This window comes from Natrix helvetica (assembly GCF_964273705.1).
Source record: "Natrix helvetica genome assembly, chromosome: 5".
Lineage (NCBI taxonomy): Eukaryota > Metazoa > Chordata > Lepidosauria > Squamata > Natricidae > Natrix > Natrix helvetica.
Window position 1 is genome coordinate 67,615,675 of NC_138551.1, and position 23,702 is coordinate 67,639,376.

General features: G+C 37.7%; 1 protein-coding gene across 3 annotated transcripts in view; it reads right to left on the reverse strand.

Annotated features, from left to right (window-relative positions):
• Positions 1-238: 238 nt before the first annotated feature.
• LOC309392387 ((E2-independent) E3 ubiquitin-conjugating enzyme FATS) overlaps positions 239-23,702 on the reverse strand; it is a gene marked incomplete at its 5' end in the record, with an annotated part of 122,057 nt that continues 98,593 nt past the window's right edge. For 2 of the 3 annotated variants that reach the window (XM_081953569.1, XM_081953568.1), the window contains 3 exons: positions 239-1,049; positions 1,668-1,767; positions 2,734-2,797. In XM_081953569.1, coding sequence (XP_081809695.1) covers positions 1,011-1,049; positions 1,668-1,767; positions 2,734-2,797 — 203 coding nt within the window. In that variant the 3' untranslated portion in view covers positions 239-1,010. Of the gene's footprint in view, positions 1,050-1,667; positions 1,768-2,733; positions 2,798-23,702 lie in introns of those variants that run through there. The other variant, XR_014175436.1, reaches the window with a different exon arrangement.

The following is a 23,702-nucleotide window of genomic DNA, read 5'->3' on the forward strand; positions in this document are numbered from 1 at the left end:
AATCGGAAAAACCTATTATGTATGGGTTATCTAACATTGTTGGAAAGTGTAAGCTATTAAGAATGTTGCCCCCAAAGTGCTTTTTCAATACGTAACTGGACTTTCTGGTTTTTCTTTGAAGATGTTTCACTTCTCATCCAAGAAGCTTCTTCAGTTCTCACTTTAGAACTGATATTATACTGAGAGAAATGTATGAATGTTATTTTGCATTTTAATAATAGTTTTGAGATTAATAAAATTGATAGCGCTTGGTCTGTTTTATTTGAATGAAGTTTAGCTTGCTTTATTATGGAAAATACAAATAATAATTTGAAATATTTGTGGAGCATACATTTGTTGCTTTGAATTGTATAATCTTTCATGATGACTGATCGAAATAACCAAATTTTTAAATATATCACTTATAATAAATATAGAACAAGGCAAAATTACATGGCTTAGTAAATAACAAGTTTGATTATAATAACTAGATACTAAATATTATTTTAAACTGGTATCCTATTCATTATATGAAACATAAATGCAGTTCTTTGTAGATTAAAATATTTGCCTGTTATATTAGCTATTAATTTAAATCTGAAGTTCACATAGTCATCCTTGCTATTATAGGTTTGTTTCTAACCATAATAACAGTTATATTCATTTTCCCTTTTATTTAAAAGTTATAAACTTGATGCAGTGTTTAAATGGAATACATATATCAATGTTTATTGTAGGTAAGCTTAAATATCCTGCAGTCAAGATTTAAAAGTTGTTTTTGTGGTTTAAAAGACAGAAAATAAATAATATGTTTTCCTTAACAATTGCATAAAACAATTTTAAAGCTGTCTCACTGGGATCTAATCCAGTAACTTTCCAGAATTACTTTTTAAAAAACAAGCTATTTTCTTTGTCTATAAACAAATAAGGTTGCTTTGTAATTAAAGGTCATTATAGATTTATATGGCTTTTTAATTTTCAAAGGCCTTGGAGTCCAAGAAGAATGATGTGTTGTATCCAGGATCCTTTATTCATTCTGTATTTCTTCGAAGAAGTTGGTCCAATAATTGCTGAAGGAAAACAAACATAAAGGCAAACATAAAAGCTGTAACACTAAACATTTTAAGGACAAAGGATGAACATCTTAGAATCATAATATAAGCAATTACATGTACAATGTAAAAATAATGTTGCATGATATAATTACAGTGTAATAGATAGTATTTACAACAATAGAAACCATGTATTCTTATTACAAACATTTTTTCCACTGTGACAACAATTTACTTTCTTTAAAGATACACAGATGTATTTTGTTCAGTACTTCCTCAGAAATGAATTTTATAAAGCTGGCTAATTGTCCATCTCTACAAATCTCACAGGTGGATCTAATACAATTCTGTTACATATAGTTTTTGAGCCCATTATTAAATATGAGCATGCTCCTTATGGGAAATAAGATTTCGGACTTATAGGAAAAATATCATAATGTTATTTACATTCCCCATTGATGTTCAAAGCACAAATTGAGGAATGGAGGATATGAAATTTTTGCTTTAGTTTGCTAAAGCTCTAGGTCAGCTATGAGAAACAAAATAGAATGAAAATATTGAGTATGGCTTCCTTTTTTCTGTATAATAATGGGGGGGGGGGAGTTGTATTGTAACAATTGATTGGAAATCTTTTACCTTTTTAAATATTTCAACCCGTTTTCTATTGCTCTGTATTATTATCCGTTTCTGCTTCTCTTCTTGTTTCTTCTTCACTTCAGGAAGATTGTTATAAATTCTGCAACAATTAAACATAGTGCAGATATCTTTAATCATTCTATAATGCAGCTCTCAATTGGCTTTTGAGATGATGCATTTCAAAATATGCTTTAATTTTTTTTAAATATATCTATAATGCTGCATATTAAGACAGCATGGCAGGTAAAAACTGTTCCAAACAATAAGACAAATAAGTAAATCTACATGTTTTAAAAATATTCATTATACCGGTATCATTTCAGTTATTTACGTTCTACTATAACTACAATGGCCTCTATTATGGTTTATGTTATGGTATCTATTGTGGATATGTCAACATTTACAGAATGTAACACTGACTCTGAATTGTGCCTTTTAAATGATTTTTGGGGAGAACCAAATATTTATATAATAATGATATATAAAGGATCCAGCTCTTCTCGTTTTATTTTTTGTGAAAGATCATTCTCATGCTTGTCTTATCTGAAAAGAATCTCTTGTACACATCTCTCCTTTCTGTCCACCTTGAGATACAAAATTAGGAGAAATACATCTGCCAGAAACACACACCTGCCCATGAAAGTATTTAGAAATTGGCTATTATCAAATCATATTTTTGCTCTGGGTATGCTAGCTGCTGTTTGCACTTTAGTAGAAGGTACCTAAAGGAATCGTCTCAGCCAGTGGCTAACATGATCTCCCAGGAAGTTTAAGAACACAGCCAAGAACATTCTGATCCCCATCAGCTGCCCAACAAAAGGCAAAATAACATAGATGTGATACACATTCAAATGAAACTAAGAAAATACAAACTGTATCCCAATATTGATTATTGTGCTGTCCCATGATTACATTCAATGTGGCATACATACATATAACATCAAGCTATAAAGTAAACCAAACCAAACCTGGGAATTCATGATTGCTTATGGGGAAAGGAGAAGATGAAGGGAAAAGAATCACGTTCATGATGGAAAAATGTCAATGCCCTTTAGGAGGCTCCTACCTTTTTGATCGCATATGCATCTCCTTTTCTGAAATGTACCGTTCCTTTGGTTTGAACAGGTTATCTAATAATTAGAAACAATGAAACATTGTACTAGCAATATTAGCAAACTTCAATGAGACAAATAGCTGTTTCACCTACAAGAGCTACAATGGCAATTTATCTGATTCAGTATCACTCAAATTCCAGCTGCTTCTTTGAAGAGGAGAGTGGGTAGTTATAGACAATACTCCTTCCTACTTACTCTTGCTTTGCTTTCCATTTCTCTTAATTGAAGTTTAGTTTTTCTAAGTAGACTGCTATATTCAACTACTATTTTATACCAACATATATTTTACAATAACATTATGCCTTGCAAGATTAGGATGATTAGGAATAGCACTGTGTTTTATTTTTATTTATCTATTTATATCCTGCCTTTATTATTTTTAGTAATACCTTGGGGCGATGAACATATCTAACATACCTTCTATTCTCCCCACAACCTGTGAAGTGAGTTGGGATAAGAGAGAGTGACTGGCTCAAGGTCACTCAGCTGTCTTTTATGGCTTAAGTGAGACTTGAACTCATAGGCTCTTGTGTTCTAGCCTGGTGTCTTAACCACTAGACCATATTGGCTCTCTCTATATAGCTCCATATATCTCAATCATACAACAATATCTTACAGATGTTGTCTGAAAATTCTTAAAATCTTTGAATGGTAGGCACATTTGGTATTCTGACCACATTATGATGCTCTTGCAAAATAGCTACCATGCTGGGCATGAGATGTGAAGCACTGATTTGCCACAAGGCCAACTAGTAAGGATGCTGTTTGACATGGTTTCAACTCCTCCTTACCAGGTGTTTCCCATTGTCAAGCCTCTTAATTGTAGCACACAATCAAGGAAGCAAAACTCATACAGATTTTCTTTAATGAGTTCTAATTCCAGGAGTTAGGTTTTAGAATACTGATTCTGGAGAACCGAAATAGTTTAATCCTGTCCTTCTTGATTAACATGTTCACCTTTCTCTGAATGTTACATGACAAAGTAAGTATCCATTTATTTGATAATCTGATTGCAGAACCCATTTGCTGATCATTTGTGTTTAGAGATTGACATTCCTCTTTCTCAGCTCCAATGCAATCTTGCATATCATCATACTCAGCTTACTTCCAAAGCACCGAGATGCATCTACCTGGATGTCCAAACACTGTACATATTTTCAGACTGACTTTTCCAGACTTTTGAAACACCCGGGGGGGGGGGGGGGACCGCTGAGAAGCGTTAAAGGGAAGGACATCAGGTAAGTCTACATTTTAACTGTTAGGAAACCATATGCATAGACAATCATAGACATATCTAATTCACTCAACTATCCACTTTACCTTGACAAACAAAAAAAGCTTCTTCCAACATGTTAAAAACAAGAAAAAGGTTAATGAAACAATTGGTCCATTGCTGGGAGAAAGTGGCAAGAAGGTGACAAGCAACAGGGAGAAAGCAGAACTATTTAACTCATTTTCTGCATCTGTCTTTACACAAAGGGATAAAACAGTCCAACCTATCAAAAACAGCATCACAAAAATCAGATTAGGAACACAAATTGAAATAGGGGGAAAAATGGTAAGTGAGCACCTGTCTACCCTAGACGAGTTCAAATCACCGGGACCGGACAGATTATACCCCAGGGTTCTGAAGGAACTGGCAGATAAGATCTCAGAACCACTGAACTATATCTTTCAGAAATCCTGGAGCACCGGGGAACTGCCACAGGACTGGAAAAGAGCTGAAGTGGTTCCCATCTTCAAAAAAGGAAAAAAAAATAGATCCAGGAAACTATAGACCTATCAGCCTGATCTCAATACCAGGAAAGATTCTGGAAAAGATAATCAAGCAACAAATTAGCGAACATCTAGAAGTAAACAAAGTAATAGCCAAAAGCCAACATAGATTTGTCAAAAACAGATCATGCCAGACTAATCTTATTGCATTCTTTGACAAAGTGACAAAATTAGTGGACCAGAGGAATGCCGTCGATATAGTTTACTTGGACTTCAGTAAGGCCTTTGATAAAGTAGACCATAACCTACTACTAGATAAAGTAGAAGAATGTGGGTTGGGCAGCATCATTACCAGATGGATTCGTAACTGGCTGACCAACCACACTCAACGTGTAGTCCTCAATGGAACTGCATCAACATGGAGGGAAGTTGGCACACTTCTGTTGTCTTCATGAACTGTGAAACCTGACTCCACCTTTAAAACTCAGGCTTCCGGTCTTTGTCTCCGTGTCACCCAGAATAATCTCTTGTGGATTGTTATTTTTTGAACTCTCTGGGGGAAAAATTTCTCTCTATTGCCAGACTGACTAAAGAAACTCCCTTCTGCTTGGATCTTCTGCCTCCTGGATTCATCTGTCTGCTCTACTTCTCCAGCTGTCCATTCTCCATACTGACTGATCTCTTTACTTTATAAACTATGTCTCCTAAAAGACCACCCCCTGGAAAACCTGGCTTTGCTACTTCTGCCCCAACATCTGCAACATCCAGTCCTGCCACACAATCAAAGATCACAGACCTGATGCAACCTAAGAATACAGAGATGGACTTGCTACAAATGCTTCAGCAACTTATACAGGGCCAGGAAGAAATTAAGAAACAGTTAAAGGAAATGAAGGAAGAAATTAAAGAGAACCAAGTCCAAATCTACAAGAATTCACAGAGACTGGACCTTGTGGAGGGTGGGGTGGCGGAGGGGAGGGGAGGGTAGAAGCAGTGCAGAAGGGAAACAAAGAACTTGACATCCAGCAAATGAAAATAGAATTTGAGAGAATGTCCTTTTATCTTAGATTTCAAAATGTCATAGAAGCAGATGGGGAAAATATAAGGGACATTATGACTAACATTTTGGCTGAATACATACACAAAGAAAAACAACAGATGGAATGGGAGATAGATCGGGTTTACAGAGTGAATTCAGCTTATGCCAGAACACACAATGTACCCAGGGAGGTCCATATTAAATTTATTAGAAAAAGCACAAGAGACGAAATTCTGGGTGTACAAAGGGGACAGGCACTGACTTATCACGACAGGGAAATAAGCAGATCCCCAAGAAAATTAGGGAGAAAAGGAAAAACTATTCGCAATTGGCGAATAAATTATACCAGAAGGGGGTGTGGTTTAGATGGTTGATGCCTGAAGGTATGCTGATATTCTGGGAGGAGACAAGAATTAGAATTAATACACCCATAGAGGCACAGGCCTTTATGGAAAAAAACAAAACAAACCTAGAAAAAACAGAAGATTCTACAACGGATATGCAGGACACGGGAGGGGCCGGAGCTCTGCCAGCGGGGGGAGAAGGGGCAATACCAAGAAAGCTCAGATCACAAAAATGAATAAGAAAATCACATTGTTATAAACAGACCGAAAGTAGTAATGGAATTATATGTAGATCATATACTACAATGTATAAACTGATTGAAAATATTATTAGAATTAATATGCTGCTTATATATGATTATGTATTAATGTTTTATACTCAGATGTATTTTATGAGTTTGGAGGGAGGGGGCGCCTGCCACACTTTGCAACTGCCAAAATTTGTATACCTTTCCACTTACCCTTTTCCTTATAAATGTTTAAAAAACCAATAAAATTCTTTAAAAAAAACATGGAGGGAAGTATGCAGTGGAGTACCCCAAGGCTCTGTTTTAGGCCCAGTACTCTTCAACATCTTCATCAATGATTTGGATGAGGAAATAAATGGGGAACTCATCAAATTTGCAGATGACACCAAGCTGGCAGGAATAGCCAACACTCCAGAAGATAGGCTTAAGATACAGAAGGATCTTGACAAACTTGAACATTGGGCACTATCTAATAAAATGAAATTCAATGGTGAAAAGAGTAAGGTTCTACATTTAGGCAACCAAAACAAAATGCACAGGTACAGTATAGGTGGTACCTTCCTCAATAGTAGTAACTGTGAGAGGGATCTTGGCGTCTTAGTGGACAAGCATTTAAATATGAGCCAGCAGTGTGCAGCAGCTGCCAAAAAAGCCAACACAGTTCTAGGCTGCATCAACAGAGGGATAGAATCAAGATCACGTGAAGTGTTAATACCACTTTACAATGCCTTAGTAAGGCCAAATTTGGAATACTGCATTCAGTTTTGGTCGCCACGATGTAGAAAAGATGTGGAAACTCTAGAAAGAGTGCAGAGAAGAGCAACAAAGATGATTAGGGGACTGGAGACTAAAACATATGAAGAACGGTTGCAGGAACTGGGTATGTTTAGCTTCAGAGAAAGAAGGACTAGGGGAGACATGATAGCAGTGTTCCAATATCTCAGGGGTTGCCACAAAGAAGAGGGAGTCAAACTATTCTCCAAGGCACCTGAGGGTAGAACAAGAAGCAATGGGTGGAAACTAATCAAGGAGAGAAGCAACTTAGAACTGAGGAGAAATTTCCTGACAGTTAGAACAATTAATCAGTGGAACAGCTTGCCTCCAGAAGTTGTGAATGCCCCAACACTGGAAGTCTTTAAGAATATATTGGATAGCCATTTGTCTGGAACGCTATAGGGTTTCCTGCCTAGGCAGGGGCTGGGATTAGAAGACCTCCAAGGTCCCTTCCAACTCTGCTATTGTATTGTAAATATTTTCAATTCTTCAAGAGCAACTGTGGTCACTCCCACCTTCTTCATTTTTCACCTTGCACAGAATATGTGTGTATATATCCATAAGAGGTCTGCCTAATAATTGAGGTAGCATCCTGTGTTCACCTATTTAAGTCCCACTGAAGAAATTTAGGACGGTACCACTTTGCTACAATGCACACGTTTCAGATTTGTTTGTAGTAGTGTCTTCCTCTCATAAACAATCACATTTCTAAAGGCAGGTAGGCAGGAGGAAGTGGTAAGCTCCCCATCTTAAGATATCCTCACTCTATCCAGAGATATTGGATAACTGTTGCACAGCCTCCAATCTTCTCCTTTTTAGTGAAGATTGTTGAGAAGATCGTGAAGTACATCTTACCAACTACCCTAAGGAATGGAATTGTGTGTAATTTTGAGATCAGGATTCATCCCTTGTTTTATTGTGGAGACCCCTTTAGTTATACCAGTGGATGATCTTAGAATCTGGATGGTCTTTTTTGGGCAGCTTTTAATCCCATTGATCATGGTATCCTTTTAGAAAAGCTTGGGAAATGGGAGTGGGGCATTGTTTCACAGTGACTCCATAGTTAGTTTGGCTGGTGCTCCTTTACAGGGTGCCAATGGGTTGATTTTGGGAGGAAAAGCAGCTGGTGATTCCCCTGCTTTGGGAAAATACGATGACCCAAGGCCTAGAGATCCTGCTTCTCTATAGTAATGTTAGCCCTCTTGAAATGCCTTCCACTGGCAGGGAAATGGGATTATGCTTAATTTTAGCCACCTTCCAAAAGAAGTGAAAGATGAAGCTCTTCCAAAAGGCACCCCAGTTTTTTCTGGATCGTATTTCCTGGATTTTTTAAAATGTCCTTGCCTCTGTCTGATGCATTTGGATTGCATTGAATTGTGAATTCTTAAATATTTGTATTTTTGTGCAACCCCTGAAAATCCTATGGGAATGGGATGGGTTTCCTTATACTATTCTTTTGCTTTTTATCACTAATAAAGCTAAGAAGTTTGGGGCTTTACAGAAATGACTCCAAGACTGTGGAATGAGCTTTCCTGTTTAGGTATCCAATTCTAGCACAACTTTTCCCTACATATATGCCTAAATTCCCTTCCATTGAAGCTAGAGGAAAGAAATCTATACCACACCCAAGAGCTGTATAGCTTACACGCTAATATTAAAATACATTTATCTCAAGTGTGACTCCTTTTCCTGTCTCTGAAATTCTGAGTTGACTCTCCGGACTTTGGAGGAAACGCTCTGATGAATCTTTTGATCTCTAGATCACACAGGTACCATAGGACTGCAGCCTTAAAATCTAATGAAATCAATTTATTTCCAAGCTTTTTTACTTATTCTGTCACTTGCAGTCTAATCTTAAATACACTTTTGGCTCCAAAAAACTGTGATGACAGATGTCTCCAAAGAAGCAGAGACTCAATTGCTGACAGCTCTTCCTGGACTCATAGCTTCTTTTAAAAAGCAGGTAGAAGCCATAACCAGGTTTTGCCTAGTTTTGGTTGGTGCACCAATTCTGACCCAATCTGGTGTAATGGACCCAACTAGTGATGCATGACCTTATCACTGCCTTATTACATTATTGCAACATGCTTCATGTGGAAACTGCCTTTGAAGAATATTCAGAAACTACAACTGGCCCAGGATGTGCTTGCATATCAGTGGAAGGGATGTGTGCATGAGAGAGGAGGGGAGAGACAGAGAGAAAGAAAGAGAAAGAGTAAAAGAGAAAGGAAGAGAAAGGGAGGGAGGGAGGGAGGGAGGGGGAGGGAGAGAGAGAGAGAGAAGGAGAGACACAAAGATAGAAAGTGGAAGAAGGAAAGAGAAAGAAAGTTGGAGAGAGACACAAGAAAGAAAGAAGGAAGGAAGGAAGAAAAAGAGGAAGAGAAAGGAAGGAAGGAAAGAAAGAAAGAGAAAAAGGGGGAGAGAGACACAAGAAAGAAGGAAAGAAGGAAGGAAGAGAAAGAAAAAGAGAAAGGAAAGAAAGAGGGAGAGACACACACAAGAAAGAAAGAAAGAAAAAGGAAGGAAAAAAAGAAAGAGGGAGGAAGGGAGAGACACAATAAAGAAAGAAAGAAAGAAAGAAAGAAAGAAAGAAAAAAAGCAAAGAAAAAAGAAAAAGGGAGAGAGAGAGACAAGAAAGAAAGAAAGAAAGAAAAAGGAAGGAAAGAAAGAAAAAGAGGGAGAGAGAGAGAGACAAAGAAAGAAAGAAAGAAAGAAAGAAAGAAAGAAAGAAAGAAAGAAAGAAAGAAAGAAAAAGAAAGAGAACTTATGATCACAATTGAGCCCAAAATTTTGATTGCTAAGCAAGAGCATTAAGTGAGTTTCACCACATTTTACAAGTTGGCCATATCCACTTGGTCACATGACTGCCAAGCCATGCCCACAAAATAGGCACGCCCATAAAATAGTTAATAAATTTTTTTGAAACCCACCACTGTTGTATATGTTGTATATGTTGACTCCTGGGAAACAAACAGCAGCAAAAATGTGGCCCCTGCATTCTTTTATTCATAAGTTTAAGATTGCTGGGATTAATTTATAATGGTCTTCAGAGCTTTGCTCCTGAGAATTTACAGGACCACCTTTTCCCAGCTCTATGGGCCCAACTTGTCAGATCTTACAGGGAACAGCTGCTAGTGATTTCTGGGAAGTGAAGAGAGCCAAGTAGTTTCGGATTTTAAGTGGAAGCTTTTGAAACCCAATTCAAAATTGATGTCTAAACGGGGAAACTTTAGCAAGTTGAGGAATAGAATTGAATGAGTGCCCAAGTGGATGAATCTGAACGCAGCACAAGGAAAACATTCCCTTAGAAAAAAAAAATGTCACAAAAACATTGCCCTTCAGCAATGAAGATGTGTTATGATGCATTCAGATGCCTGAATAACAGCATGAATAGGACAGTTTTCAGGACAGAGGAAAGCTTTTTGCAATACAAATACTGAGCTTTATACTGAAGAATATTGGTATCATCAGGATAATTATTATATTTTGTGTAAATGGAGCATTCTCCATACAATAGCAAAATATAAACACTCTTAGAAGAAAAGAGAATTCATAAACCATGAAGCAAAACATGAAACAGTACTGCAGATGAAATAAACATCTAAAGTCTTTGTTCAAAGCCCCAAATCCCAGATCTTGATGTTAGCATTTACAACCTTTCTAAAGCATTAAGAAATTGGGAAGAGACAGAAAATTGGCTCCTTCTGCTAAAAAGAATATATTTGTAAGCTCGAAACAATTATTAGTCCACTGAAGGGTGTCTCTGAATGTCTTCCAAACCAGCACAGAAGTAATTACTTGAAAACACTAAGGGAGACTGTCAATTTTCTTATTTCTAAGTACTTGTGAAAATATGGATTTCAGAAGCCCTCTGTAACATAAATCTATAAAATGCCAACAGAAACAAACAAGTATTAGATGCAGAGATGGACATCAGCTTTACAATTCTCTTAGCTGTGATTTTTGGGAAAAAATGACTTTGGAAGAGAGAGGGAACTTACCAGTGGTGGGTTTCAAATTTTTTAGAACCTCTTCTGTAGGTGTGGCCTGCTTTGTGGGAGTAGCTTGCCGACCATGTGACCAGGTGGGAGTGGCTTGCCAGCCATGTGACTGGGTGGGCATGGCCAACTTGTAAAATGTGGTGAAACTCACTTAACTACGCTCTTGCTTAGCAACCAAAATGTTGGCTGAAAAACTCTGGCATTTGAAGCACGCAAGTCTTAAAGCTGTCAAGTTGCAAGAGCCTTGCACCCCTAACCCTTTAGAAAAAAAACCCACGGGTGTTCAAACTTGACAGCTTTAAGACTTGTGGACTTCAACTCCCAGAATTCCTCCTCTCGCTCTTCATCTTGATGATGTGCAGACGGGCAGTGGGAGGGAGCTGGAACCAGTTCTAAACAGCACTGTAGATTTGTGAAAACTCTTCTATAGAAGAGGTTAGAACTGGCAGGAACCCACCCCTGGAACTTACATTAACATATAAAATAACAAAGACATATACGTTTGCACACATTACACAATCACTCATACATATATATTTTTTACTTTGAGACCCCAGGACTGTTCATTTTGTAGTTTTAAAGTGTTCTAAATAGCTGGTATCCGTGTCACTAAAATAAATACATCGTAATTCTTAAGATTCAAACTGTTATTTCAACATCATTTTTATTCAGTTCATCACAGTGAAATGAAACATAAAAATTATACAACACGAAGGTTAAAAAAAAAGGAGTTTCATGTTGTTTGGCATAAAGGTAGTTTGATGATAGCATCAGCAATATAACATTCCTTTCTAAAAAAAAATTGGCATCTCTTGCATATAATACAACTACAGCTAATAAGCATCTCAGGGGTGTAATATGTAAATAGGAACTCCACCAATAATTCACGAGGGGTCTAATGCTCTTCTATTCTCAGTCAAGATCCTATTTCACATGTGAAACAGATAGGGAATAATCTTCACTGTTCTTTGTTTTGGTATCACAGCAACTCTGGAATTGCAGCTGAGACAGCATTACCATGAAAAATGCTCATCTGAATCCAGTTTATTCATGCTTAGAAAAAGCAGTCATCACCTTTACTGCAGTATCAAGAACACTTCAGTATATCCAGCGCAGGGTCACTTGCCAAGAAGACTCGGAAGGCTGACGATGTGCAACAATTTAGCATAATTATAAGGAGACGGTGGATGAGGATTAAAAACAGGAAACATGCAATAAGATAACAGAGTTAGTCAAAGTGCTGGAAATCTAAGCCCGTCTCGCATTTCTAGCTCCTTTTGGTTTCCAGAGAGCAATTAACATGGTTGACCAGGCCTTTGCATGGAGTCAGACTAGCAGCTGTGTAGGGAAAGGATTCTGTAGAGGGGGCTGCATGCTATATAGTTTAACCTGCACTCTCAGTTGACCTGCATCTACAGACTTGATCAAGTACACTGTCTCTTCACCACTGCTGAAGAGTAAAAGGGGACACTTCCCCCTTCACCTCAGGCAGCGCAATGTCTTAAGCTGTCGGTCCTGACAATTGAAGAACTCAACCAACCAGGAAGCAAAGAAGGGGATGTGTGAAAATTGCTTTGTCAAGGGGAACAGGTTGAAGTCAAATTGAGACGCACCATTTATCAATTTAACCGTCTCCAAGTTGCCACTGAACTGTCACTTTTAATATGACAGAAGAGAAAATTATTAAATACATGAGGTGTGATCAAAGTAATTGTTTCATTCATGTAACCATAATTAGATTTAAACCACATTAAATTTAATTTTTGCCATGTCCCCTATGGTTTATAAAATAAGATAGTCCTCGATTTACAACTACAAATGGGGACCAGAATTTCCATCGTTACTTGATGTGATCACAAAGTATGATGTCATGTTATCTTATTGCTTAGCAACAGGAATCCTGGCACTCCCCATTTCTGTTGTAATTCCAGATGCACGGATTGTTAAACTGGAAGTGGAGGGAGTCCCAAGTAAGAAGTGCGTGTGTGAGGAGAGGGAAGACATTGCGGTGCTGCACTGTGGCACAAGCTCAAGGAGACCAGGAAAAAATGGTGTGAGAAAAGGCAAACTGTCCATTCCTCACCATCCAGTCAGAGCTGAAGAAGCTTCTTTGATTAGAAGCGAAGCACCTTTGGGACCATTTGCACAATAGTGCACACAATTGGAGAACAGCATGAGTCGCTTTGGGAAGAAGCCCTGGAGAAGTCAGCAACTGCCTCACATAGAGTCAGGCCAGATGCACCTCAGCAGGAGGAGGAGGAAGGAGACAGTGAAGGTCAGCTGGGCTTGGCAGGGCCTATGGTTTTACAGGGCAGCTGGGCCAAATGGGGCTTTGTGCTGAGGTGGCTGGCTGTGATGTAGGGCTTGTGGCAGCATTTGGCAGTGGCAGTGGCAGCACTGAGGCTAGAGGTCTGGGGGCAGTGGCAGCTGGGTGAGAGTGCTGAATGCCCCCGGCCTCTACTTCAGTCCCAACCCTACCACCAAGGAATGATATTGGGTTGGGCAACCAAAAGTGCATAAATGGGGAGGAGATAGGTATGCCCTCGAGGTCATAAGCACGGGCAAGTGCCAAGCACCCAAATTTTGATTACATGACCACCAGGGCACTGCAATGGCTGTAACTTCAGGGACCAGTCATAACTCTTTTTTTTCAATGTCGTCATAACTTTGAACAACCTCTGAGCAAATGATTGTAAGTTAAGGACCAGCTATATAACACTACTTCATCAAAGGGTATAAACATTTGTCTAAGAAAGATTAGATTCCTTCAATGGAAGTTAAGAAGGAATTGAATCTTATACTATACATAATTAAGGAACATAGTGAAAAGGGGGACTAAAAATGAATATAAAGAAGCTCAAACTCATGACAATAGGTACAACAACCAGTTTAAAATTGACAATGTAGTGCAGATGCTGTAGATAACTTTTAGAATCAACCATCAACAATAAAGGAACAAGAAATATGCTGCAGACTAGCATGTGGTAGAGCAGCTATGAAGGCTTCAGAAAAGATATTCAGATTTATTTGATTTCTATAGCTGTCCATCTCAGCAATGACTAGATGGCTCAGAGTTCATGTGCTCTGTGTCTATATTTTCAAAGAATCATAACAGGGCGAGTAACAGTATTCTCAGGGACACATTATGGAAATGAAAGTTAGACTTTGAAGAAGCAAGATAGGAAGAGCATTGAGGCTTGTGTTTTTTGGTATTAAAGAAGACTCTTGAGAAAACCATTGTCAGCCAAGAAAACAAATCAATGAATCAACAAATCAGTGAACAAAAAACCCACAGAGTTCTCACTTGATTACAAGGATCCAATTATCCTATGGACAGATTATGCAAATACCTAGATTTCTAGAGAAGGCTCTAATGCTGGGAACAGTGGAAAGAAATAAGAGAAAAAGCGGACAACAATCAACCAAGTTGATGGACTCAGTTACAGTAATGATGGGTGCACTGTTGAAAAAGGTTAGGGATGGATCGTCATGGAGAAAATTCAGAAATGGTATCAGATTAAAGACTATGGCCTATTCTGTCTTTCCAGATATAATGGTCTCCCAATTTAACTCTGTTTTTAATGTTAAAAACAATTTTATTAATAACATTACAGGGAAGCACATTCCAAAGGAACATAACAAAAATTAAATTCCTAATTGTAACAGTTTTTTGACCTTGAACCAATTATGTAAGGAGCTCTTGGGTTCTTCCTTTATTGGATATTTTCAAGCAAAGGCTGTGATAACAACTTGGAATCAGAAATATAGATTCCTATATTAAGTAAGGGAACTAGATTCTGTTTGTCTAAAATGGCCTCTTTAAACTATTATTATATTTATTTTATCAGATATAAATTGATGTATGTAGTGCCAAAGGTTCAATGCTGAAACTCTATAGGTTTGTTTTCATTTTGCTAAACAAATGTTCAGTATATGCAGTGAGCCAATTTCTATTACATCATTATATCCTCTAAGATTTTCTGTTTTTCACATGTTGAAATAAACACATAACTCCCTATAGATCTTGCAGGCAAGTCATTTTTTGGCCCTCTTATACTTTTTCTAAATTGTTATCAAAATTGACACGAGGAAAAGAATAGCTAGAGAATTCACATTATCTCTATTTCCTAAATGGTTGATCTCACCCATGATTGAGTCTCACAGTGTTTGAGTGCCTTCACCTTCACAATCCACATTTTTAAAACTAAAACTTTGCTACTAAGGTTTAACATTTCTGCAGCAGTACATTTGTTTCCAAGATAACTCTCAGAGAAGAGGTGCTTTCAAGGTTATTTTTTTTCTGCTCAGCAGGCATAGTAGAAGTCAAATCATAAAACCATTGGTTCTCATCTCCCAGCTGAGCAGCCAAACTGAATATATAAAAAAGAACAACCTAAAGGAGGCTTTGGAAAGAAAAAAAACGACAAGGACAAATATGTGTATATTTTTTAAAAACCACTCAAAATCTCCATTGTATTTAGGTCATGATTTAGCCTTTAAAAGATTGAAAACAGAAAAAAGGAAAACACAATAATGAAACAAGAAATTAAATTCATTAAGTTTCATCTGAAAGAGTTCAAATCGGATGAACATGTCTCTTTACCTGGATGAGAAAAGTGGATGTATAATATTAAGCTATAGTTTAATATTATTTGCACAAGCAGAATTGTTTCTGAGTGAACTTCAAGCATTATAAATTCTGATGGATTCTATGCTCTTTAAAATATTTTAAATCCACACAAATAAGATGACAACCATTGAAGTATGGGCAAAAGTTAATGTAAAGGTGTCCCAGGGTCACATGACCCACTTTCGTGACCTTCTGATAAGTGAAGTCAGTGGGGTCACTTAACAACCGTGCAATTAACAACTGCAGTGATTCACTTAATATCTGTGGCAAAAGAGGTCATAAAATGGGGCAAACCTCGCTTAACAAAAATCTCGCTTAGCAAGACAAATTCTGGGCTCAATTGTGGTCCTAAGTTGAGAACTCTCTATAATAATAATAATATCGGTACTTGGTTGATACCTAGGACACTGGCAGCAAACCGTATCAACCATTAGCAACAGTCACCGGTATTTGTAATGCATTTTTGAATGTTCAGTTGGCTGAGTTTCATATTTAATGAATAAAGTAAATAATAATAATAATAATAATAATAATAATAATAATAATAATAATAATAATAATAATAATAATCCTCATCCTCCTCCTCCTCCTCATCATCATCATTATTATTATTACTACTATACGATTGTACCAAATCCAGCGAATCAACTGGCCGCTGTGATACAATCGTATAGTAGTAGTAGTAATAATAATAATGAGGAGGAGGAGGAGGAGGAGGAGGAGGAGGAGGAGGAGGAGGAGGAGGAGGAGGAGGAGGAGGAGGAGAAGAAGAAGAAGAAGAAGAAGAAGAAGAAGAAGAAGAAGAAGAAGAAGAAGAAGAAGAAGAAGAAGAAGAAGAAGAAGGAGAAAAATTCTCCTCCTCCATCTGATTTCTATTCCAAGGCATCTCTCCTTTGCAAAGACCTTCCATAATCTACTAGCCAGCCAGCTTAGAAGGAAACCTTGGTAGAAAATTAGGCAAAGGGCACCTGGGCTAAGGAATGGAGCCTTCGGGTGGCACAATTCACATATCCGTATCTGCCCCCAGAGAGTTCGTTCCGACCGCAACAGAGTTAGGACAGGGTTTGCATCCCGAGCATTCCCTCCACGGCTTAGGAACCATGAGGGAATTATCTTCTATCCAGACTCTACTCATTGCTGGCTGTGGATCTGAAGTCCAGATCCATCTTGACACGTAGGAGAGAAAAGTGGGATCCTCTCCTCAGACCCATCGAAAGTGCTGGTTGTGAAGTAATCGAAAAAATTTGAAGGGCAAGAAATGTGCAAAACATCAGAAAGCGCAAGCACTCCTAAAGGAAAGAGGCCTCTGGCCGGCCTGGGGGTGGCTGGGGGCGAGGTGCCGACCATGGGAAAGGACCTCGAACTTTGCATCATGTGAGCAAGCCGCCATACTGTGTTCCCCTCATGCTAATGGCATGCTTAGAAGAGTCACTTGATTCCCTAAAGCTAAACAAGTTGAGTTATGACGTATAGTGAGGCAGAAGCTGCAAAATACATCAACAACATTTTAATTTTCTTTTGTTTCTTTTAAGATTTTAAGACAGGGGTGTCAAACTCGATTTCATTGAGGGCTGCATCAGGGTTGTGTTTGAACTCAGGGGGCCAGGGTGGGTGGGCCAGGGTGGGCGTGGCCAGCTCGACGTCACTCATCAAAGCTCCATTTTCAGCCACAACAGCCTCCTGCAGCCCTCTGCCAGCGAAAATGGAGCTTGAGGAGGCTGCATTTGGCCCTCCAGAGCTCTGTTTTCGCTGGCAGAGGCATCGCAGGCAAATCGTTCACTGTTTGCAGAGCAACCCTGCAGGCCAGATCTAAGGACCCTGTGGGCTGAATCCAGCCCCGGGGCTGTGGCCCAGAGGTGGAGCTCTCGCCTCAGAATCAGGAGGTTGTGAGTTCAATCCTAGATAGAGGCAGATGCTTGGGCAGGGGGTTGGATTAGATGACCTGCAAGGTACCTTCCAACTATTAATCTATTAAAGGTATTTATTATTCAGAAGAAACAGTAGGCTATTGTTCTTTGGCTGATTAATAAAGATATTCAGTGAAAGAAATATTATCTTCAGTAATAGTGCAGGAGAATTACAGTAGCTGTTCTTTCAAAAAGTCTTTCAAAATGTGGATTTTCTGGCTTTGCAGTTAATCTAAGAACAATTCATTTTGTGACAACAATCAAACAACTGACTTGATGAGAACTGTATCATCTTGAGGACCTCAGGCTTGCTGGCAAACCCATGCCTTCGGTTTCTTTCCAAAGGGTATCAAGGCGAGGGTCAATCTTATATCTGTGGGGATGATGTCCACAGGGTAGAAGCCACCAGAAAAGACCCTTCTTCTTGGTCCCACTAGATGAACCTCCTTAAGAAAGGGGACCCATAAGATACTCTGCCTTCTCATTCAGGGGGTCAGATAAATGCAACTGAGAAAGGTCAGCCCTTCAACTAACCTGGCCCCAAGCCATATAAGGCTTTAAAGGATGGGTTCTCATGGATAAAATCTATCCATGTAGTTGCTAAAGGTTGAAACACAACTTGGTGGCACATAATTAATCAATCGATCAACCAACCAATAGAGACTGAATCCTAAAATATATTTACACTTTATCTAGAGAACCTCTAGGGACAAAGGCAACGGAACACTGAAAATTCCTATGACATTTTTTTCCCTCTTAGGATCCAAGCCATTATTCCTCACATCATTTTCTTTATGCCCTGCTTATAATGGTAGCAGGATAAATAATATCATTTTTCCCAATTAAGCTCTCAATATTTTGAGGATTAGTCGACTGCTGGAATAAAGGGGACAAAGAAGTGACTTTCCCAGTACTGTATCTGCTTTTGCTTAATCAAAGAGTTAGCAATAGACTCTTTGAAACAGGTGGTGAATCATCTCTAGAATTCTGTCAATTTGTAACTATAGCAGGGGCACCTTGAAACTCTTTCCTGTAGGGATTTCTCTTGCCACATTCCATCAGCGGAGAAATAAAGATTCAGTGACTACTCCTCTCTTTTCTGCTGAATTACAAATGAACAAGGGTTTACTGAAGTTACAAAGTCAAGCACAGCAAAATAGATTTTCTTTCCTTTTAATGTAAGAAGCTATGAGTTTTTTGCATTAAAACTATTTCCAAATTGTGTCATTTACTCCTCAAAAGTAAAGTTTTTTTCAATGACATTCTCTTTCTGGAGAATGAGAAAAATTATAGCAAGCAGGTTTCAAATATCTTAAGGACTGTCACAGAAGAAGAAATAGACATGTTCTCTGTTCTCCAGAAGGCACAATCAGAGCCAATGTGTTAAAACTATCAGGAAGCAGGTAAATAACTACAGGTTAGTGGAATGTCTAGATCAGGGCTGTCAAACTCTCGGTTCACAGGCCAGATGTGTCACGTGCTGGCCACGCCTATGCCTGGTTTAGCGAAGGGGAAAGAAGTCTCAATACGTCACGTGACACCATTGTGACGACATGAGGTGGACACCCCTGGTCTAGATTGTATGCACTGCCAGCCAGTGGAACAAGCTGCCACATGATATAGTGAATTCTTCATTAAAGATCTTCAAACAGAGGTTGGTCAGCTGGCAGAGAAATGTTAATCATGCACAGAAAAGAGGTTTGAACTAGATGACTGCTATGGTCCCTTTCAATTCTATGATTCTATGAAAATAGTCTGCACTTGTATTTAAACCTGCAGGCAGTACTGTGTCCAGGCCATCAAGAACCACAATGGAGCAGTTGAATTGGATTGAATTAGGGAGACCTCCGAATTTCCCTCTCTGGTATGAAACTGCATGAACATTTTAATCCAGTTCATGATTCTTCAGTCCAGCATGCCCCACATGGTTGTTGAAACAGGAGTGCTGGGTGCTCTGTCTTGCATTTCAGGCAGAATTGCATTAAACAAACTAAAGCTTAAATATGAATATAGAAAAGGTCTTAGACTTGCTCATTGGGTCTTACAATTAATCCATTAAGGTATGTATGTATGTATGTATGTATGTATGTATGTATGTATGTATGTATGTATGTATGTAAAAGAAATTTTATAAATGGAAATATATTTTACAATGTTTTATTAAAATGTTTTATTAAAATATTTGATTAAAAATAAATATTTGATTAAGGGAATTGTATGTAGCAGTTAGAACAGCTCATACATGTTGAATATAAATCAATAACTTGATTGCGTATTTAGTAGCTTTGAGTTGAGCTTGGATGATTGAAAAACTAAGCAATATCAAACTTTGTCAGTACTTATATGGGAAGTACAGCAAATATCAGAGGCCTAAACTGCAGTGAAAAAGAGACCCAATGGCAAATCAATGCCATATTGCTGCCAAGTAAACTACGAAAATATGTGCATGTAGTCATCAGAGTTATGGGTAAATAAATGGAGACTTTACCTCTTGATTCCTTATTCTTTATAAAAATGCCAGCTTGCTGTCATTTTAAGATCATAGTTGGGAAGAGGCTTTTAAATGTAACAGAACAGCCCTTCCTAGGAACTATGCAGAATTTATTTCCAAATAATTAGACAAGCACACTCAACAAGAGATGAAAATGTGGGGGAAGGCTGTATGTGGAAGATTTTATTTATTTATTTATTTTGTCAAGCATGAATTAGATAACAGATATAAATATGATTATGTATACATGAGATGAATACGAATACAAAGAAATATTAGGACAGGAATGGTAGGCACGATGGTGAGCTTATGCATGACCCTTAATTAATTGATTAATTAAAAGCTTCTAATGTATTTATATTCATTTTCTATGAAATGTGACAGAGATGTCTGTGGCTCCAGAACCTGAAATATCTCATGGACTGTGGCACTGACTGAATTAGATTTTGGAGTTTTCTGTTACTGGCTAGCTGGGTGTGATCTTTGGTTGGTTTATGTTGTTCCCTGAACATTCTGTGTCTTGCAGTCAGAAGAAGTGAAAATTAGATTTAAATTGCTTTATGAAGAACTGTTTGGTGAAAGCTATGTAGTGTCAAAGTACATAGAATTGAACCGACCTCATTACGCAGAAAGCAAATTCAACTCCTATTTTCCTTAACTTTTTTCTTCTATTTCAGCAGTCTAATTTAGTGGGAAAAGTTAAAACACTGTTGCTACTGTTAGAATGATTGGGAATTCAAGAGATCCTGAATCATCTTCTATTCATTTCTTCCTTTAGACATCCTGTCTCCATGCAGTCAAACAAATCTGTGTTTTAACCTCTGCATCACACTGTGCAAACCCAGAAATTGCCACAAAGGTTTCTTTTGTTAGGTTTAGATGTAGGGTTATACTCCTTAATCAGTTTTATTTCTTACTTTGTATAAACGTTAGTTTCAGAAATCAAGAGCACTGTAAACAGACTAAAAGGCACAAAGACAATCCAATGAAATATATAAATACAAAGATAATCTAACCAAACATACACCAATCCTTCATAAGGCAATTTGAATCTAACCAACTATATGAGCCAGAAAATGTATTTTGCGAGAGAGAGAGAGAGAGAGAGAGAGAGAGAGAGAATGAGAATATGAGAATTCTATGGAATAATATTGTCATTATAGAACATGGGTGTCAAACTTATGGCGTCATGTTGTCATCACATGACGTATTACAACTTTTCCCCTTCACTAAATAGGGGTTCAGCGTGGCCAGCGTGTGATGCATCTGGCCCGCAGACCGCAAGTTTGACACCCCTGTTTTAAAGGAGCAAATATCCTATTGAATTTTTCTTCAAGTCTTAGGATTCCATTCCATATTGGTTCAAAAATCACAGATAGGACTCCCAATTTTTCTAGGAATGTAGCACAATTTGTTAAATTACTATTTGAGTTACAGAAAGTCATCTTTTAGCCTACAACCATAATCCAGAGACAACATGAACCAAAAACTTTGTTCTGTCTCATCTTATGCTTAAACCTAAATTACATGGCCTTGCTTCCATGCAGCTGAATCCCACACTGCATTTATGAATGGACTGGGAGGGTCAGTCAACTGACATGATTGGTTTTTAAACTAATTAATCTGACAAGATTAATTTTACACGAATAAATCTGAGAGATTAATTCATATATTAATGTTGCCCTTTCCTTCCCGAACAGATTTCTTCTGACAGATATTATTAGTGAAGCAAGAAATAGTTTGTTGATGCTTTTTAAACTATATGGAAGATGGTACCATGATTTAAATATTTCCTTTATGATATAGTCTAGCACTATGCTGAATCATTTTTAATTTAAAAGTGTTTGCTTGTCATCATAAATTATTTAAAACATGTTGCTACTTCCCAGTATTTTCAGGAACTTAATTTTTAAGGGACAAACATTTGGATATCTAGTTTAAATATTTCCATTACAACATTAGCTCCATTAAAAACTTTTGTGAGCCAAACTAAAAATGTATGTTTAAAATTCTTATATAAACATGAATTTTACTTAGCAGAACTGATGTACCTGAGACATGTAGCAGTTGAATGCAAACCTGCACATACAATGAAGTTACAGAGGAAATCTTAATTAAAGTATTCACTTAGTTCAGTATGCAGCAGTCTTCATATTTTTTGGTTATGTTTTAGGCTTCTTACAAAACTGCACATTTTATGATTGCATTTTCTTTATCTGCCTGCAGGACATCATCTCATAGTTAAATCTAATTTGCATCACTATATTGTGACATCATAATTCATGATAACTGAGGGAGATCACCCATGCTATTCATATATGAAGTAGTATCCTACAATGTTGGGAAAGCCACAACAGATCCAGCAATCCAGAAAAATAGAGCCAAGCAAGACTTTCTCTTTTTAAAGAACAATTTAAGTATTTACTCATTTAATATTTTAGCCAAAGACATTTCTATTTCTCTAAGAACAATATTTCTAGCCACAGAATAAATGGCAGAGAATAACCAATCTACTCTTTAAATGTCAGGGGCATTTAAATATTACGGATTTCCTGGAAATAGTTTGTCTATCTCTAGGGAACACCCAGTAATGATTTTCTGATATAGGAATAATGCCTGAATGGTCCTCTTCTAGGAAACAGATTATTTGGATGTTCTGTTTAGATGAGAGAGGTGCTTTTAGATGACCCAATCTACTTGAAACGAAAAGAAAAATGCTGAAGCAAGATAATGCCAATTCCACTCCCCTATTCTTAAAAACAGTTTGAGAATAATGTTCTGAAAACAAGGAACAAAAATAACTGCCCTGCTCTTAGTTATTTCAGATCCTGCAACAATTAAACCCCCTCCCTAATCTCCACACCAATGATAGAGAAGAAGACATTCTCAAATAGTACATTTTTGGTAAACGTGCCTGTCTGAAATAATATGTTCATTATTTTTACGAAAGAATAGATTTACTGGATTTGATCCAGCTGGAACCTGCTCTGAAGGATCCAGCATTTACTTCACCTCTTTATTGTCTAGTTTCTTTGCTGTTACAAAACAAAATGTTCTGCAGAACTCGAAGGTTTCCTGAGCTCATGTAATGATATATTTTATTTAAATCTATACTGGACATATCCAGCCAATCACATATACAATTCAAACTGGCCAGCAACTGCCTCATAACATTCCAGATTCAATAATTGTTGATAAGAAAGACAAAAAAATGGATATTGGATGTTCTGCTGGAGACAGCAGAAGAGAAGAGAAAGAATGGGAGAAAAATCACAAAATATTAAAGACCTGCAAATAGAATCGCTGTGGTAAAAGAAAGCAAACACAGTAGCAATAGTAATGAGCGCCTTGGGTGCAATCTCAAAACATCTGGAGCACCGCTTGAACACCACTGGCATTGACAAAATCACCATCAGTCAATTGCAAAAGGCACCTTTAGTTGGAACAGCTTACATCCTACAGCAATACTTTCAACAACATCTGCCTCTCTCAGGTCCTTGGGAAAGACTTGATAGGTAGTTAAAGGTACCAAACCCAATCTCAACATTTGGCTGACAATGTGACCAACCATAATAATAGAAAAAGCCTTGATTTACATAAAGCTGTTCCCGTGCAATAAAGAAAGAGGATACTGGCAATTTCTCAAGGGCTGGATCTGCTAAGGCTGCTGAGGAGTGTAGGAAGTTATCACCTAGCCCTCTCCCAGAAAAATGAAATATCCTAGGAAATATTGAAAATTCCCTGGATGTGAAAAGGAAGAAACATGTTTT